The sequence below is a fragment of the Paramisgurnus dabryanus genome, chromosome 10 (assembly GCF_030506205.2).
Source record: "Paramisgurnus dabryanus chromosome 10, PD_genome_1.1, whole genome shotgun sequence".
Taxonomy (NCBI): domain Eukaryota; kingdom Metazoa; phylum Chordata; class Actinopteri; order Cypriniformes; family Cobitidae; genus Paramisgurnus; species Paramisgurnus dabryanus.
In genome coordinates, this window is record NC_133346.1 from 10,404,996 (window position 1) to 10,423,659 (window position 18,664).

At 39.0% G+C, this 18,664-nt stretch overlaps 1 protein-coding gene across 1 annotated transcript in view; it reads left to right on the plus strand.

The window, feature by feature from the left end:
• pknox2 (pbx/knotted 1 homeobox 2) overlaps positions 1 to 18,664 on the plus strand; it is a 98,184-nt gene that overhangs the window by 36,654 nt on the left and 42,866 nt on the right. The window contains exons 3-4 of the mRNA XM_073815982.1: positions 15,556 to 15,664; positions 17,994 to 18,130. Of these exons, the coding sequence (XP_073672083.1) occupies positions 15,578 to 15,664; positions 17,994 to 18,130 (224 nt within the window). The 5' untranslated portion in view covers positions 15,556 to 15,577. The remainder of the gene's footprint in view (positions 1 to 15,555; positions 15,665 to 17,993; positions 18,131 to 18,664) is intronic.

Consider the following 18,664-nt stretch of genomic DNA (forward strand, 5'->3'; position numbering starts at 1 on the left):
GGATGCTTAGTTCGAACATCTCTGTGTATGAATGTACATAAAATGCCACAAAAACAGTGAAAAATATCCCTGTAATTTAATTCAAAAGTAATAAGTACAGATTTACAGACATTACTTTTTGGGTCAGAATACAGTTCCTCTCATGTATAAGTTAACTTTCATTACCAGGAAATGGGCGGAAATGAACAGATTGAGTGACGGGTAAAAGCCTGGCATAAACAGCTACCGTTTCCATCTGTCAAAGCATCACTTTCAAAAATCATGCCATCAAAGGATCACTTAAACAGAATGCTATATTAGCACAGACTGCTTCGGTGATCTAACAACACATTTATTGCGGACTGCTCCGTGGTTATTGTGGCACATACCCAAAGTCTTGCCGTGTGGCAGACCTGGCCACTTTCCGGTAAGCTTAGAAAGTATCTATTTAAACAACCCTATAGATCAGAAACCAAGATAAGATACACCGTCCCCTTACCCATATCTCTGCTTAACATGAGAGCGACCAAACCGATTCGACAGCAAACTCTTGAAGATTATCTTCTTCCTCTACAAGCTCAGGAGCTTCAATTTTAGCAGAATTCCAGCCTTCAATATTCTGATTTTTATCAGCTGTAAGAAAACTTGATCGTGTGTAAACCAGACCCTCGCTCTTGGACGCATTAATAACATTGAGATGCAATACGTTGCATGCTATTGCAACAGAGTAACAATAAGAATAGCATAAACACAAAATGCGATCAAGCTATGCAAAAGTAAGAATACTCAATGCTTCATCTAATGGCTATTGTTACATTTTAGTTCAAGCTTTTCTAGTGATTGCTATGTGATCCCCTTTAAAAGATGGTGTTTAGGCTGCATTTACTTCTATTCAGAATAGTGCTATTATCTCATTCGCCCTTAGCTTGTGATACATTATAACTGTACTATGTACACAACTCTTCTTTATCTCAACCACTTGCCAGAAATGTATTGAAAATAAGCGAGCGGATATCCTGAGCAGTTTCCTATCATAGTTTAAATTGCTTAAAGAGTAACTAAACCCCTGGTCAGAGCCTGACTCCGCCCACTGGCAATATTTGAAAAATGCAAGAAAAGTGGGCAGACCCCAACGGAGATAGAGGGGACGAACTAAGTGTGTGGTGAGATCGTAACAAGGGCGTGGTGAGCTTGAACCTGCTTACGTCACAAGTCCAATAGGAAAATTCAACTGCAGTAGCCACCGTTCAACCTGAAGAGGGCAGCAATCAGATGTTTTTACACCATATATTGTAGTATTGAAACACTTTATATCCAAATGTCAAAAAACTTACTAAAATCAATGAACAGCACTAATAAAGCATCATTCTTACAGATCATTAACTAAAAAAAGTTGGTTTAGGGTTTAGTTACTCTTTAATGTCAGCTACCATCATGTTAACCAAATCTAACCAGTAAATGTTAAAGATGCTGCTTCTGTTTATCTCATGTTAATCTTGAGTACCTATAGAGTAGTAAAAGTTCACGAAATTCAAGGCGAAATGGCGAGTTGCGTTCCAAGGTGTGCCCTTCTGTGGCCCTGTCCCAGTTGGTGCACTTCATGTGGACTTTCGGTCTGGTGGCCTTAAATTGGGCATGCTCGCTCAGTCTACAAGTCCTTAGGGTGTCCCATCTGTCATTTTTACGCTCCGAAGTGTGCTCATCACCGCCCCTTTGCCCCCTTGATGCGGTCTTCGATGCAGAAGTCCTTGCGAAAGAGCAATCAGACCAATTAGACTATGGAAGGGAGAAGTTCACACTGACGGGCAACTTCCTCTTCCTATTTCCGGCGTGACGCTCGAGTCTGTCCCAAAATACAAATCTTGTGCACCCATGTGGACTGGCATCAAAGCACTACATGATGTCATCAATGGTGGACTCTGAGGAGGACCACAAGTCCAGAGTGTGCCATTTGGGACAGGGCCTCTCTGTAAAATTTTGGTCTGTCTGTGGTCTAAAGACGGCGAAGTTTACATTCTTTTGAGTGGCAGCAAAGGCAGCCAATCAGCGTAAAGTGCTTGCATTTCACATTGAGGTTGCCAGTTAAGCCCAAAGGGACGCCTAATAGATGCAAAACCACGCGTTTAAAATCCCCCACCCTAATATTGCTTTCTGAGAGAGGTTTTTAGGAAGCTTCCAAGGCATTACGGACCCAACCAAAATGTTGTTGTCTACATGTCACATCACAGAACAAGGATAAATACCCCGTTCAATCATTCTATGTCACCTTTAAATTTCCCTCATAATCAACAACACACCTCTTTGGTGACGTTGATTTCGTGTCTTCCACATATAAGGACTTCCACTGTTCTTCCTGCACTGAAATTGCCCATAAAAGAAATAAAGCAAGATTGTTAAGTATTAATTTTTCATGTTAAAAAAACAACTTTAGAAACTTGTACGAACACTGGGGAAGTGCATTCGACGCAGAAATACGTCTAACGGTTTTTTTGACACTTTAACTCTTAAACAGTGGTAATAAGTCAGAATGCATGAAATAGCTTTAACCCTCCAACCTTTCTAGCTAAAAAAGGTTTTTTAAATTATAACAAATAGTTCTTCTTCTTTGAGGAACCAAAAATGGTTCTTCTATGGCATCGCCGTAAAAAAGAACCTTATTAAGCACCTTAATTTTTAAGATAAATGTAGATAGATCTGTTCATAATTCTCAAAGAAAATGCATTCGTGAACGGGTAAATTCTTTTAGGCTTCATTGTTTCCGTACCGTGGCGTCTATTGAGAAAATGCTAATTATAATAAAAGCTTTTAGCTATGCTAATGAGGTCATTTGCATGCGAACCATCAGGCCGATGGGAATAACAGAATTTCACCACACAGTAAGTTTCCTCAACACCCATTTCAGCGAAGACTTTAATCTAATTTTAAAAAGCAGGACACTTTGGAATTATTTCTAGATCTGCCGTATCTAAACAATCATTAGCATAAACACAAAGGCAACCGAAATTGAAGATAGATTAGATGAATTCTCTTTGTAGAATATAAATGTGTCAGACACAAAGGGTGCGTTTCTAATTGAATACAGTATGCATACTGTGCACAGTCTGCAGATCTTTTACGATTATGTGTATGCCTTCGAAACACTGTGTGGCATGCTGTGTCCCACAATGCAATGCGTTTGACTTGACCTTCCATCTTATTAAAAAATTACAGAAAATGAACAGGGTAACATTTTTACTCAGTTTTGGAGAAAAACCCAAACTTAAAACTTTAAGAGAGAGAAATCTGATCTCATGAATATCACCGATTACTCCACCTGCGGATCCTACGGGTTAATGAGCAGTACTGGGGCGTTGAGCCTCCCAGACTGTGTTTTTATGTTTGTGTGTGTATATAGATATGCAAAAAGATCTTGCAAATGCGGCATGTTGCCTGAAGGTGTTTAGCCCTTGGGTGTATGTTTGCACACGTGTGTGTTGACGGCGAGCCCGCTATGGACTTTTCTGTCTCTGTACAGGGGATCTGCTCCAACATATTGGTCTTTTCCCCTCTTAATAATCAAATCTTGAACCGCCGTCCTCTTCTTCTCTCAAAACACTCCCTCACACGCTCAGAATGCATTGCAAATCTTCCACGGAAAGGCCCCTAATGTAACAAATGAATTCAGGTGGGCCGTTTTTATGTATTCACTTTGGAGAAGGCCTGACTCAGGACATTAAGATTCATGATATCTGGCCATTTGTGACACAAGCACACTGTTTAAAATTATTCATTGCATTCCCCACAGCATCTGCGACTGACAAACTTCCGCACAGGATACATGGAAAAGGAGCCAGAAAAATCACATTCGCATATTCTTTTTCTCGTTGCACGCTCGCTTTGATGCTCAACATTTGTTTGGGAAAAGTACAAGGGAAAGTGTTGTAGTTTACCAACATTTAAACATGAAGAGTTTCAAGTCGAACACTTTCAAGTTGATGCAATACATACTGTGTTAAAATTCAAAGACGGCTAAATAAGCATTTTTTTGGTAGATTTTTTAAAATAGTTTAAACCTGATGATGCTTTCTAAACATCGCTTTGTTTGTGTTTGTTTACAATTAACTCATTGCTCACTTTGAAGCTCAGCAATTTTTTGGGAAAAGTACAAGGAAAAGTGTTGTAGCTTACCAATATTTAAACATGAAGGGCCCTAATTTAACGATCTGAAACGCAAGTGCGAAGCGCAAGTGAATTTGTGGGCGGATCTTGGGCGCTGTTGCTATTTTCCCGGCGGGAGAAATAACTCTTGCGCCAGGCGCAAATCAATAAGGGGTTGGTCTGAAGTAGGTTCATTATTCATAGGTGTGGTTTGGGCGTAACGTCAAAAAAACCAATCAGAACGTCATCCAACATTCCCTTTAAACGCAAGGGCGCAAGTTCCATGGCGGGTTGCTATAATTATGACGGATTTACCAGGCACACGCCAGGAGCGGTTCACAGCCGAGGAGACCGATGTTCTTGTAAGAGCAGTCAAAGACAGAGAAGTTGTTTTGTATGGGGATGGGAGAAACCCGGCCAAATCAGCGTAGGTTAAACAGGCATGAGAGGAAATAGCCACAGTCTCATCAGCTGGCATTCCCAGGGCGTTGCGCCGCAAGCGCTACAATGATGTCAGGAGACGGGGGAATCCCAAGCTTGCCAGCATAAATCGGGCACACCGTGTAACGGGAGGTGGATCTGCCTCTACACAGGACCTGACGCCAGCAGAGGACATCGCTGCGTCCACCCTCACCGCTGAAAGCCAAGAAACGCAAGCAGTCCAACCCCAAAGTACACTTAAGGTTTCTTATGAAAACATTTTAATTATTATTTATATAAAATAAACGTAATACAGCCACACAACCAACTTATGAAAATATTTTAATCGTTATTTGCATGATAATTTTTTTAACGCAGCCACACAAAATAAATAAAAACTATAACTGTTGCATCTGTGTAGATTAGAAAAGCAAAGTGTGTGCGCGTTGTGCACGCTATACATTATGGTCAAGCATGCGCCCTTAAAATAGCATAATCAACAACGCGCAACGCGCCACTGACTTTAGACTATTTTTTTCTGGTCAGTGGTGCAATTGTTTTTTGAAACGGCAAAATAGCATCAGGGATGGTTTGCGCCGGAACACGCCTCCTTTTTTGCGCTGATCCGCCCAGGGAGCGCAAGTTCATTCCCTAGTTTGCCGACGTGCGTCTGTGGAGGGAAAAACCCGCTGTGCGCCGGGTGCAAAATACGAATGATACATGCGTCACTGACAAAAGTCAATTGCGCTGGCTGCAAGATAGGGCCCGAAGAGTTTGATTGTTTTCATACCAGATAATCACTTTGCAATTTATTCTATGTTAAAATTCAAAGACAGCATTCTTTAAATTTTAATGCATTTATCCGATGCTTTTATCCATGCGACTTAAAGTGCATTCAAAGGTATATACACTAGTCAACATTTGAAGTGGATCAAAACCTTTCCTAAAAGTTGCCTTAAAACCAATACCCAATATCCGTTCTTGTCTTAGGACAACTTGGATGAAAGTTTTTTATCCACTTCAAATGTTGACTAGTATATTTTGTATCCAGAGATTTCATACAAATTTTACGATTTGGGTAATTTGAATCCAGTCTCACGGAGTTGCGTATAAATAGCACGAAGTGTGAAAATCGTGCAATAAATACGCCAAATTCCACTTTGGCGTGCATATGATACGCCAGTCATTCCCATTCATTTAAACGGCGGATCTTTTTTTGTTGCTTTATTTTTGGTGTCGCTATTTTTTAACAATTTTTTCTTGGGTTTAGGGTTAGAACAACTTTTTGTTATATAAAAATGACATCCATAACCAAAACCCCAATTCTAGCAACTCCAAGCGACCATGGCTTAAATATAGACAAAAACATGGATAAACCTGTTTATTAAATAACCTCCTTAAGCAAATCTTAAATCTAAACCCAAGCGAAAATGGTTTAAAAAACAGAAAAAAATTGAGAAACCAATAAATAAATCGACCAAAAAGATGCGCCGTTTAAGTGAATGGGAAGGACTTGTGTTTCATATGCAAGCCAAAGTGGAATTTGGTGTATGTATTGCACGATTTTCACACTTTGTGCTATTTATACGCATCTACATGAGACTGGGTAGGTAATTATTATGAATTAGTACGAAGTTAATCAGGCAAAACCGTACAATTATCATAAAAAAAACTATAAGGTAACACCACACCTAACCATAGACTGTAAAAAAAGATGGACGACGCGACGTCGCCTCCCTCCATTGAAATGAATTGAAGCCAAAAATGTCCATCCACGGTCGCCGCCATGTTACGTAAAAACGTCAGTTTGGAGCCAGGGCATGCGCAAAAGGAATCGTTCGTGGAGCCAGAGGCGGAGCCGCGGTATCAAACTTCCGCCCAAACGCTCGTGCGACCAATTAAACCACGCCAATCTTAACGACACGCCCCGTTTCTATAGCATCAAATAACTAGCTAAAATGAAAGTTATCACAAAAATGAACACTTGAACATATATCAATGTGATAACAACTACTTAAAAGGACTAAAACTATCTTTCGGCAACTTTTTTTGGAAGTGTAAATAATTTTTTTATTTAGAGCAGAGTCCCATTTGTTTGAATGGAGAGGGCGGGGTTATGACTTGTACTGCAGCCAGCCACTTATGAGGCACACCCGCACCTAACCCAAAAGTCACAGGGGTCAAGGCAAATCGTAAAAAAACCTGCTAACGCAATGCTTTACCACTGAGTAATACAGGAAAAACGTTTTGGTAAATTTTTCTAAAAAGTTGAAACCCAGGTGGTGCTATCTAAACATTGCTCTGTTTGTTTAAATATCCTGACAAACCCAATGCAGTATCGCACGAGTTTGGGTGGGATTTCCTGTACGTCTGACCAATGGCAAATAGGGGAGTGTTCAGGTTAACCTGTATGAAAATACAATTTGTTAACATTAACGCATACATTTCACACTTCACCTTTAAATAAATCTGCCGTTGAAAGTACTTTCAGAAGTATTTTGAGAAAAAAGTGAAGGTCTGTCGATTCTTCGGTTTGCCAGCCTGTCTAGTAGTAAACAGATATATAAACCACTCTCATCGCAGATGTAAGGGCTAGCTGTGAGACACAGGGGGAGACTCTGTGGATGCTGATGAATGGGGTCTATAAACCGCAAACAACTTCCTCCTGTATACCTCAGACGTCACCTGTTTTTGCTTAACTGGGAAAAAACCTGCTGCTCATTCTCGGCACCCGCTCGCACGCCGAGTGCTCTGCGGCCCGGCCACAAAGGATGTTTCTAACTAAGAGGAAGTCGTTGCCCTCACACACATCTTTGATCCTTTGGAATTGTGCACATGGAACAAGGATGCGTGTCTTAGGGGAAGGATTCAGTACATGGCAACTATCCGACATTTGTTTGGAGCTGATAGCGGGAGCAGTTGCAGATGTTTGGGTGGATGCCACTACTTTGGATTTCTTGTAGAATGATATGTGTCAACTTTTTATGCGGAAATCTTGAGAAGCAGAGCTATTGTTACATTTTACAGCTTGAATGTACTATGTCTGCATCCCTATTGCCTATTATTTGTACTAATACATTAGATGCGCTACATTATACCATAGAGTATAGTTCAAATGTTTAGAAACACTTACTCATGCTTAATTTATATTTTTTCCTCATTTTGCAATACATTTATGCATGTGGCAGATGCTTTAATCCAAAGCAATTTACAATGTGTTAAAGGTATTCATGCATTTTTTATGTGTGTTCCTTGGGTATAATTATGAAAAATTGTAAACTCATCAAAACTATGGTATAACACAATGGTAGTTATGTTATGAATAAAAGCATAAATATACAGTATTGTGCAAAGGTTTTAGGCCACCACCACCAGACTTGTTGTTTTTGATGTTTTAATGTCCAATCATATTTATTTTTCAATCTATTTTATTTAGAGACAAACAGAAAATATAGGAAATATTAAAAATTAATTTTCATGACTAAATGTCTTCTTTAGGCATCGTCTGTGTTTAGTGTGACCTCTCTTGGCACTAAACACATCTTGAGCGCTTTTGGGCAGAATGAAGTAAAAAGAAATTAGGATTTAATTTGATTTAGGTTTAAGAGATCCTGCAGTTTCCTATTTCTCAAGTGTAAGGGGAGTTTACCCTAAAAACTTGACAAACCGATTAAAGAGACTGAGAAATAATTATATATGATCATTATAACATTGCAAAAACAACAAATCTAATGGTCTAACCAAATATTTTGCACAGTACTGTATAGATAGATATGCTGGGTTGTTTGTCATATATACATTTTTTCTGGGTTAAAGGTCGAATACGTAGAATTTTTACCACTAGATGGCGCCAAAACACAATAACATCAAATAACGTTGTTTAATGCCGCTCCGAAGCAGCATGGAATTATGGGATTTGTAGTCTTTAACTTAACTGCTGATGGCCATCAATCAGACGCAAACGAGAAATCACGTTGACGGATAAGGTAATCAAGTCTTGTAAATGTTGCGTTTGATGACATCGTTTATTTCATTATGTTTATATGTGATGTTCAAAACGAAATTGTTAGTCATAGCAGTATTAGTCCAAATTCGATGGTTAACACAGTACAGAATTAAGTTTTCAATTTACAATCTACAATGATTTTTCACATAATGTATTGGCAGTACAAATCTTATTGTGAAGTGTCTTAAAATGACCATTTGTATTGCTGTACAAATCTTGATGTGCATATCGTCTGCGGGAAGACGCGCTGATTACAGTCAACACACTAATGTTGTGATCAATATAATAGCATAAGTTTTTTAAAGGGTTACGAATCAAAACAACCCTTCCCTTCGCGTAAAACACAAACAGGATCAGAATCTCTGTCTAGTTAAATGTTGTCGCGAAGCTCTCTCCATCCAGATAATGCAACACCAAATTGATCCTCATTCTTTCTCTCGTTTTGTTCCAAACTCTTCTTGGGTCGTTTGGTTGGCCCATACGCTTACGGGAGCTGTCTTTGCTGACACAACCAGCGGCAGATGGTAAAAAGTAATCCATAAGTCCATAAGCAAGCGCGTAGCCCGACAGGCGCTAACGCATAGTTCCGCATTTGTCCACGACACTGGCTCGCTGCGTCCGAAAACTCAAGGCAGTGACTTGTTGCCTCGCTGCCTCATGAGGCCATGACTTCGGAGGCATGAAGGCAGCGAAGGCATGAACGCAGCGTGTTTGAAATATAAACAGAGAGCGCCTTTGTGATAACTAATCACATATTTGAAAACTACAATACTAATTTTTCGCTAGAAATGCAATTAAAATGTGTAAAAAGAAAAAAAAATATTTACACTAAATTTGTGCTCCAGTCGCTTCCTTGGCCGCCATTAAATTTTTTTGAACTTGACCACTGTTGTCATGTGGTTTTTACATCAGTAAAGGTGGTGACAAAGGGTCACATGGATATTAACGTCATTAGGTGTGTTCGACTTCATGCGGCGCTGCGCAGACCGATCGGCAGCTGACTTGAAGCAGTGCATTCCGGTTAGTATTTTTGTCCGACTTCAGCTGGCGCTGCAGGCACGTGACTGTGTCATATGGTTTTTAAGTACCGCGAGAGCGTTTCGAAAGTAGCCGGCTAGCTCAGCCGGTGCAGCTTCTCCAGAGCGGCTGCCCGGAGTTGTGATGACGTAACAGCTTTACGTGATTGGTCGCCTCATTGATGACAACGATCACGTGCGTTGCAAGTTTAACCTTTAGTTCCACTTATAAACATTATAAATTCATGTTTTCAAAACAGGAAAAAACACTTTAATATGCTTAAATATGTTATATTGTGTCGTGTAATAAAATAAAAATGAAAATAAAAAACTCTATTGGTATTTTAATAATATAGGCTTGTTTCCCGTTATTTTCGGGTATACAGTATAAGCAGCAATTAAAATATTCGATATAAAATGTTTCTGGATGCAGCTTTTTATTAAAAGGTTTGTTTTTATCAAATTCAGCTTTTAATTCACTTCATTTGCGATTAAAAACAAGGAAACACGGCGCACACGTCACTACGGCAAGCAGCAGGTGTCCGGCTTGACGGCTCCGTCTTCAGTTCCTCCCTCGACTGCAAGCGGCAAACCTCGCCGATCGGTCTGCGCAGCGCCGGATGATCTCGAACACACCTATTGATAGGAGACTGCACTGCCCCGTGTCAATGTTTGAATGTAGTTGAGTAGTTGAAAACATTACAGATATTGATAGTAATCAGCTGGACAAACTATATAACACTGGCCAAGTGGTTTTTGGACATTTTACTGCTAATATTTTACAAATTGCACCTTTAACCCAAATGCTGGGTTTGTTGTTTTTTGACCCAGTGCTGGCTTAAATAAAATAAATCCTCTTCTTCTAGATTAAATTTTTTTTTTTTTGATTTTGAGAAACACTTCAGTCAGCTGTTACTAAACTTTTTGCTAACGGTACTGCAGATGCACTTTAAATGCATCCCAAACCAGTAATTTAAAAACAGTGTACCAAAATGTTATACTTTAATGAATTTCTGATGTTTTATTAGCGCTTAGATTACTCTAAATCCCTAATGAAATACTTATAAAAAGTAGAGGTTTACGACGGTCCTCTTTCAGTTGTAGAAGTATATAAAGTTATATGTGAAACTAAAAGTAAAGTGTGCATTTCTAATGTGTACTGTAGAGCGAATTAGCATGCATCGTTTGTCGTTAATCAACAAGCCCTCGTCGTCGCTCCATTACCTTCATCAGTACCAGGTTTCCACAAGGTGTTTGTGTTAATTAACAACGTGATCAAACAGCCCAGCGATCGTGGCCGAGGGGTCTGCGAGAGCGGTATCGATGAGAAGAAGGTTACCATCCTGGCGTTTTTCTTTCTCAGACACACACCAGACGTGTTCAATACATTTCCCCTTTCCTTTCCATTTCCCAAAGCGCTCTCCTGCTAGCTGTAATTAAGAGCTCAAGGCATGAAGATACAATCAGCTCCACTGTATACTACAATTCACTTCCACAGTGCTAGGGTGCTGCTGTTTCCAAGGCATTGCTTTATGGTTGCTAGGCATTTTGAGGGTGTTTTATTGCATTATGTGGTTGCTAGGGTATCCTGGGTGAATGGCCTGCTCAAAAGTGCCCACTCTGAAAGATATGATGTTGTTTAATGAATGAATAAAGTCATTTACACTGTGCCCTTTTGTCTAATGATGATTTATTTTGGTGCAAAAATCCTTGATAATTATATTAGAAAATTTTACTTTGATCGTCTCGCACATTCAATATCCCATGTTTTTATTTCACATGTTAGCAGGAATGCATTTCACTTGCATTTTTCAGTGCATTGTCTTTGTAAGCCACTAACGTAATAGTACACACATCTCTATTGCATAAGCTTGCATAATCACTAATGTGGTTAAGGCAATGTCAGCTGACTCCCTAGTGGTTGAAAAAAACTTCTAGGAGAAAAAACTCCTCGGGAGGAAAAGTCCTAGGAAGAAAATGTGATGTAATTGTATAATGTATTAACTGCACACTTATTAAAGGAAAACATCACAATTTTTCAATATTTTACTATGTTCTTAACTCAACTTAGACGAATTAATACATACCTTTCTTTTCAATGTGTGCACTTTTAATCTTTGTACAGCACGTTGTGAATGTGTTAGCATTTAGCCTAGCCCCATTCATTCCTATGGCTCCAAACAGGAATGAATTTGGAAGCCACCAAACACTTCAATGTTTTCCCTATTTAAAGACTCTTACATAAGTAGTTACACGAATAAGTATGGTGGCACAAAATAAAACTTTTGTTTGGGGCCATAGGAATGAATGGGGCTAGGCTAAATGCTAACACATTCAGGAAGCGCTGTACAAAGATTAAAAGTGCACGCATTGAAAAAAGAAAAATATGTATTCATTCATCTAAGTTGAGGTAAGAGCATAGTTTTCCTTTAAAGTACATGTCTGGACTTTACACGGAGATGCTCCAAGGCAAGACGCAGGGGAAGAAGTTTTTGACTGTATGTCAGTCAACGGTTCAATGTGTTTGTATTGACCAATGCATTGAGATCAATACTCTGCATGTTAAGTCAGAAGGTGTGATGATGTGTTTTAAAAGAGCAAGCCGGAAGGCTTAATCAGTACAGACCCTTAGCCCACAGAGGCTCACTGACTTATTTGCTCATCTTAAGAATTTGTGCGCAGACGAGTCAATGTGTGTGTCTGTCGGAGCGAGGATGGAGCCGTTAACCTGCTTTAGTATATACACAGCGTGTTTGCATTATTATCACGATGCCATAGTATTGGGTAGCGCCCCACTCGAGGGACGGAGACTTGGGAGGCCTTCTTAAAATACAGCGCAATAATTGGAATTGCTTTATCTTTAGTCTCATCAATTAATGTGCAATTTTCCATTTAATTACCAACTCGCTTGCAAAATTTGCAATTAAAATGAGGAGAGATAACAGTGAAGATGCCTTTCGGCTGATAGCACTTGGAACGGGAACACAAGCGCGGTGTGTAATCAGTATACAGATCACACACGCGCACACACACACACGTGCACACAACATTCTCAATTTGTATGATTTGGACCAGCTTCATAAAATATGCAATGCCAAGCCGGAATCTAATTTGCGCTTGGAAAATTCCTCACGTTTCCATGAACTCCAACATGAAACGTTTCGAGTGCAGAGGTTCTAATGGTGTTTATGATAATGATTACCCATAACCCCCTTTGTGCGCGAGTGTCTGTGTGATCTCCTTAAAATAGCTGCTTGGTTTATCTTGGCCCCTTCGACTGCTTTTCCACACGCTGTAGCCAACCTGAAGATGAGCCGCAGGAAAAATCTTTCCTGTTTTCCCGGGCTGATGTCTGTCTGATGTCTGAGGAGAAGGTTACATCCTGTTCACGTCTAACAGACCTGGCATCCCTGCTGTACCGTCCCCTAATGGTTCCTTGGTTTCCGAGAATTCGTCTCTGCTGTTTACAGAATTATCGAGCTGCTTTGATACATCCATTTAGATTTAAACAATACATATGCATATAAACAAAATGCTTTGTGTCTGAGATTTCAAGCTGTGAAGATATAGGCTGTTTCCATGAATAGACGAAGCTAACAAGCGGTTCTCAAGGGAGAAGATGACTATTTCTAAAGCACAGAAGGAACTTTATAGGTCAGGTTTTAAATGAGTGATTTATGTCTTGTGTAATTACAGATGGGAGCAGAGGTCCCTCCCACATTTACACCGCAGATGTGATTGTTCTGCTCTTTCCCAGAGTTCTGTCGCTGTAATTACATGTGATTGCTTCGCATCTTTAGTATTCTTTCTTTGCAATTCTTAGATTCACTAAATGCTCGCAACTCAATTGTGGTCTATTTTTGGGGAGGTCAAGCGTCTTTCGGATGCTTGTTGAAGCTTTAAGCGTGTCTGACTCTGTAAAATTCATATAAAAGGAATTAACGGCAAATTAATCTGATTTTAACACTGATTTAAAGGGATAGTTCACAAATTTTTTTTTAAATACATTTCATTTATTCTGCTGAACACAAAGGAAGATTTTTTGAGCAATGTTTGTAACCAAACCAATTTTGGAGCACCATTGACTTCCATAGTAGTACTTTTTTCCTAATTTGGAAGTCAATGGTGCTTCTGTTTCCTGGTTCATTACAAATATCTTCATGTGTGTTTAGCTGAACAAAGAAATGTATTAAGTTTTGCAACAACATGAGGGTGAAGAAATAATGGCAAAATGTTCATTTTTGGGTGAACTATCCCTTTATGTTTCATAAATGTGCTTTTTTATTTTTGTAATGCACTCAGATGGGATCAATACTGCAGAGACAATATGTTTGCATCTTCGAAGATGTTTATGCTAATACATTTTGTAGGCACCAACTTTATACTACATACATAACATGAAAAGAAACAACAAAGCCTAGTTTGCAGTCACATTTAATTTAATTTTTATGAAGACAAACAAATATACTTTATTGAGACTAATTTGATATTTTTTATTTATACAATTTATTCAAATTTAAATGTAAAAATTTCCAAATCTATCTTTCAAAAGTGGCCAATTTCCAGGACAAGGCTTAAGTCTAGTCCAAGACTAAAATGCTTGTTTGAGCTTTCTTAAAGGGGACATATCATGAAAATTTGACATTTTCCATGTTAAAGTGCTATAATTGGGTCCATAGTGCTTTTAGCAACCTAGAAAATGTGCAAAACAACAAGCCAGTAACTTAGTTTTGATAAACCATTCTCTGCAAGCATGTGAAAAAAATAGGTAATTTGAATTTGGCTCCCCTTGTGATGTCAGAAGGGGATAACACCGCCCCTTAATCTGCACTATCCAACAAACGCACTACCATTTAGTTCAGGGATCAACTCATTTGCATTTTAAAGGGCACACCCACATTTTTGCTCACACCTACAAAGTGGCAATTTTAACATGTTATAATAAATTATCTATATGGTATTTTGAGCTAAAACTTCACATAGAGATTTAAAATCTGTCCCCTTGCTGTCCCCTTGCTAACAAACACCTTCGTCTGACATATCTTAAAATATAAGAGGTGTGCCATTCTTCTGTCTCAAGATTCACACCAGTATTTTTTTGTAAGGTATGTTTTTGTAAAAACTACTTTAATGTCCTAATTTAACTAAGGCCTAGTCCTGGATTAATCTAAACCCTGTCCATTGTTACGAAACAAATGACCGAATTGATTAAACGATTATTGATACAGACAGGTTAACATGGAGTGGAAAATGAAAGGAAATGAACATTTGTCCTATCGTAGATAATACTTGACTCTCAAATGGGATCCAGGGGTCCCTGTGTGGTAACATGGGGCCAATTATCTATAGTTGGGGCCTCCCGTGGTGCACTGTCCCCAGGGTCCATCCTTCCTATGCCCAGTGTCAATTACTCTTATGACAACAGAACTAATGAGCTCCTGATTGGCCTGCCGAGGTTGTCATGTTTACCTTTTAAAAACACAAACTCATCTTGTGCCTTCACTTTAAAGTGCGTGTTTATTTCTTTCCTAGACAGGCAGACTACACGCACGATTGTTTTTTGTTTAGATTACAGATTAGAGTATTATAGCACAGTTCATGTAAATATTTTAGTGATACTATTGTTGTATGTTTTACTCTTTATGGCAGAATATATAGGTTATAATATAATGTTTAAATAAGCATTAATAGCTTTTATTTGTATACATAATTAAATTATACCATTAGCAACAAGAAGTTAGTGTTTTTTAAAGTGGGGAAAATGTGTGTGCGTTTTTCTGTCAGTTTAAGTATAGCAGCACCTTGTGGTGGATCCTGAAATAATTTCCGTATTTACGGTGGATCATGTTTTTTTTTAGTTAACCAGGCACTTTTGAAGTTATAGTCACCAGCTACAGTTATTTACATTGTTATAATTTAGCTGTCATTTTAAATTTGTTATGCTTATCTGCTCTTATAAACTCCCCACCACCAATCTAAATCATTTATTTTCCTCAGGGTCTCCATGTGAAGCTATCCCATGATGCAACATGTGTCCCCAGCACCAGCATTGACCATGATGGCTACACAGAGCGTCCCTCCACCGTCATACCAAGAGAGCCAACAGGTGAGCAGGTCCATCTTCTCTCCAAGCCTTGCTAAGACTTTAGCCAGTTAAGGTAGTTTTGTATCTGGTTTAGCCTAAAACCACTCTAAAACCAGAAACCAGGAGGCCCGGTTTTAAAATACATAAATTTATTTTAAATTCTGTAGAATTTAACCTCAGAGAAATAAAGCTACTATCCAACAGCACTATATATCTTCATAAATTTGATTTAATTCAAATTTTATGTTTAAGAATGTTTTATGTCTCACATTTTCTTTGGGGGGGCCACACTGTACAACAAGGTGTGCCGCACACCGAAAAAGTTTGAGAACCACTGGGCTGTAAGACAAGCAAATGGTTTTATTTCAGCAGGTGTATGGGAGGTTTGATGTGTCTCCAAACGCGCCCATCAGAAGTACATCCATATCTCTAGCCCCATGCAAGATTTATCATGTAATATCTTCTTTGTACGTGTACTGAGTTAATCTTAAGGGACGCACAAGGAAGCATCATTGTCCCACAGCCCCCAAAACCCACCCTCCCTGTCCAGCTGCTGTATTCCTCCACCCTGAGGATTAAAGGCTGGGGAGACGAAAGCAAAAGCAGCGCGCTGGTGGAGGAGACATGCAAATGAGAGCTAGTTAAGTGTGAAGAAGCTAATTTATTTCCTATTTGAGACTGGGATTAAGACTTTCAGCTTCCTTCCTCAAAACCACTTTGGTCTGGTGGCGGGCGGGCATGGTGGCGGGGTTTGCCTTTAAAGCTGTATCACATGAGATAAATATGTAGGGAAAAACTAAGGATGTTGCATCATGTCTTCAACTAATGCATCTCAAATAGCGTCCAGACAGTTTTTTTATGTTTTATTATTATTATTTTTATTAGTCAACATAGAAAAACAGTAAAAAACAACAAGACAAAGTACATTTTGCTGTTATTGAGCTACATTCCCAGTTTTTTGAATGTTAATGGGCAACACCTCGCTACTGCGTTTTTATTCGATAACCATGAATGATGTTTTACTGCAGAAAGTGACCTATGTAAAATTCTTGGGGTAATGAGACCATATGCTGCCGTCAGTATCACTCTTACATTGTCAAAATGGGCGATACAAAGACAGCAGACACATCGGCAGTCAATTCCTGATTTGCGGCAGCTGTAAAAAAGGATAAACAGGGTTCCTACGGATCCTTGAAATCCTTGAAAGTTTGTGAATCTGAGGAAAAATATTCAAGGCCCTGTGAAGTTTTTGAAAATATACATAGTGATTGAATCTATTTTATGCAAGAAGTTTTCTGGAAAAAAATCAATATTATTCCGTGTGTATTGTAGGACTTTTTAAGCACACATGATAAACTGTTTGCTTTAAATGCTTATATCTTCTTATACCTTCTGTGCAAATGTTGATTCATACCAAAATGCTTTTTGCATAGTTGTGTTTGACACATGAAAATGTCTCCGGTTACGTATGTAACTGTTGTTCCCTGAGAAGGGAACCAGACGCTGCTTCTCCCTTGCCATACTTCCTGAGACCCTATAACGCCGTATTTGGTAATATTTGAGATAGCGATAAAATTCCTGGCTCCCGCGTCACCCTGTCTTTGTCGTTAAGCCTCACCATTAGTTGGATTTGATATACACATTCAGACGCACTTACCACTGGAGGCGTCCCCAAAGTGTCACCGAAGTGACGCAGCGCAAGTTCCCTCAAAAGGGAACTGTAACAATGTATCTTAAAAGGTAAAACGATGTAACCTTGCTCTCACTTGAAATGTGTCCCCACATTTAGTCATTGAATTTTAGGGTATTGGACCTGGAAAATCCTTGAAAGGTTCTTGGATTTGAAGTTAACTATGGTGTGGGAACCTTGGATAAAGGAATACAAAAATGTCAAAGTTTCAAAGATAGCTTTTTGTCTCGAGTTTATGTAGAACTTTATCTGGATTTCTGCCTCTTTCCCTCTTTCGTGGAGAAGATAAAAGCAGATTATTGTACACACATTTCCGCTTTTGTAGCTAAAGCTACGTAATCCATTAAAAACACCAAAGTCAAGCGTTCATAAACCAGATCTGATAAGACACCAGCTCCTGGCTGGGAGCCACCTATAACAAGCGTACAAGCAAGATGATGTTGATCAGCATCTTTGGCACATCAGCGCAGATGATGTTAGACCATAATGGGTTGAGACATTTTTTTCCAGAATGAAATCATTTGTTTCAGTTAGCTCAGGCAAGAATTATCAACTATTACTATTATAGAAGTTGAGTGGATTTGGAAAAACATTCGAATCTGATTATGGCAACATTAAGTTTACACCTAAATTCCTTCCTCTTCTCGTTTTTTTTTTTAGATGACAGGCACTACGCAGCAAAACTCAAAGGCCCAGCATGTCCACATATCTGCGGCTTCGGCAGCTGGGGCCGCCCCGGTCAGCGTGACCCTTGACCCCCAAGCCCAACTGGAGTCAGACAAGCGAGCCGTTTACAGGTGAGTGTTGGGTATGCCATAATGTAGACTTTATTTAAAAATGTTATATGGATTGTTGGAATTCTTGATTTTGATTGGCCAGCCACGATATTCCCAGATAACAACGCTCAAAACTAATAACACACATTTACCCGGATCATTTTGACAGGTACAGTTTAATATTACACAAAATATGTCTTTTAATGACATATATGACATTATATGTCTAAATGATTTAACCAAGTAGCGTGTTCGTGAAATTTTAACATCTTACCTTGAACGTTTTATCTTAAAATAAACGGGTTTTCCTCAGGGAAGGTCTGCATTCGTTAATGAGTTTATAAAATATTTCAAATACATTTTTAATGTGCCTTACCTTACTTATGAGGTAAATAGCTGTGTAATGAGCAGAATAATGTACAGGCAGCAGGTTTTTATTGTTAAAAAATTCCCTTTAGTGTGATATAAGATACCTGATGGGGGGTTTATTTCTGTGATAACATCCGGCTGCATATACCTGTACATTATCCCTTACTTAGACTTAATTTTAAGTTT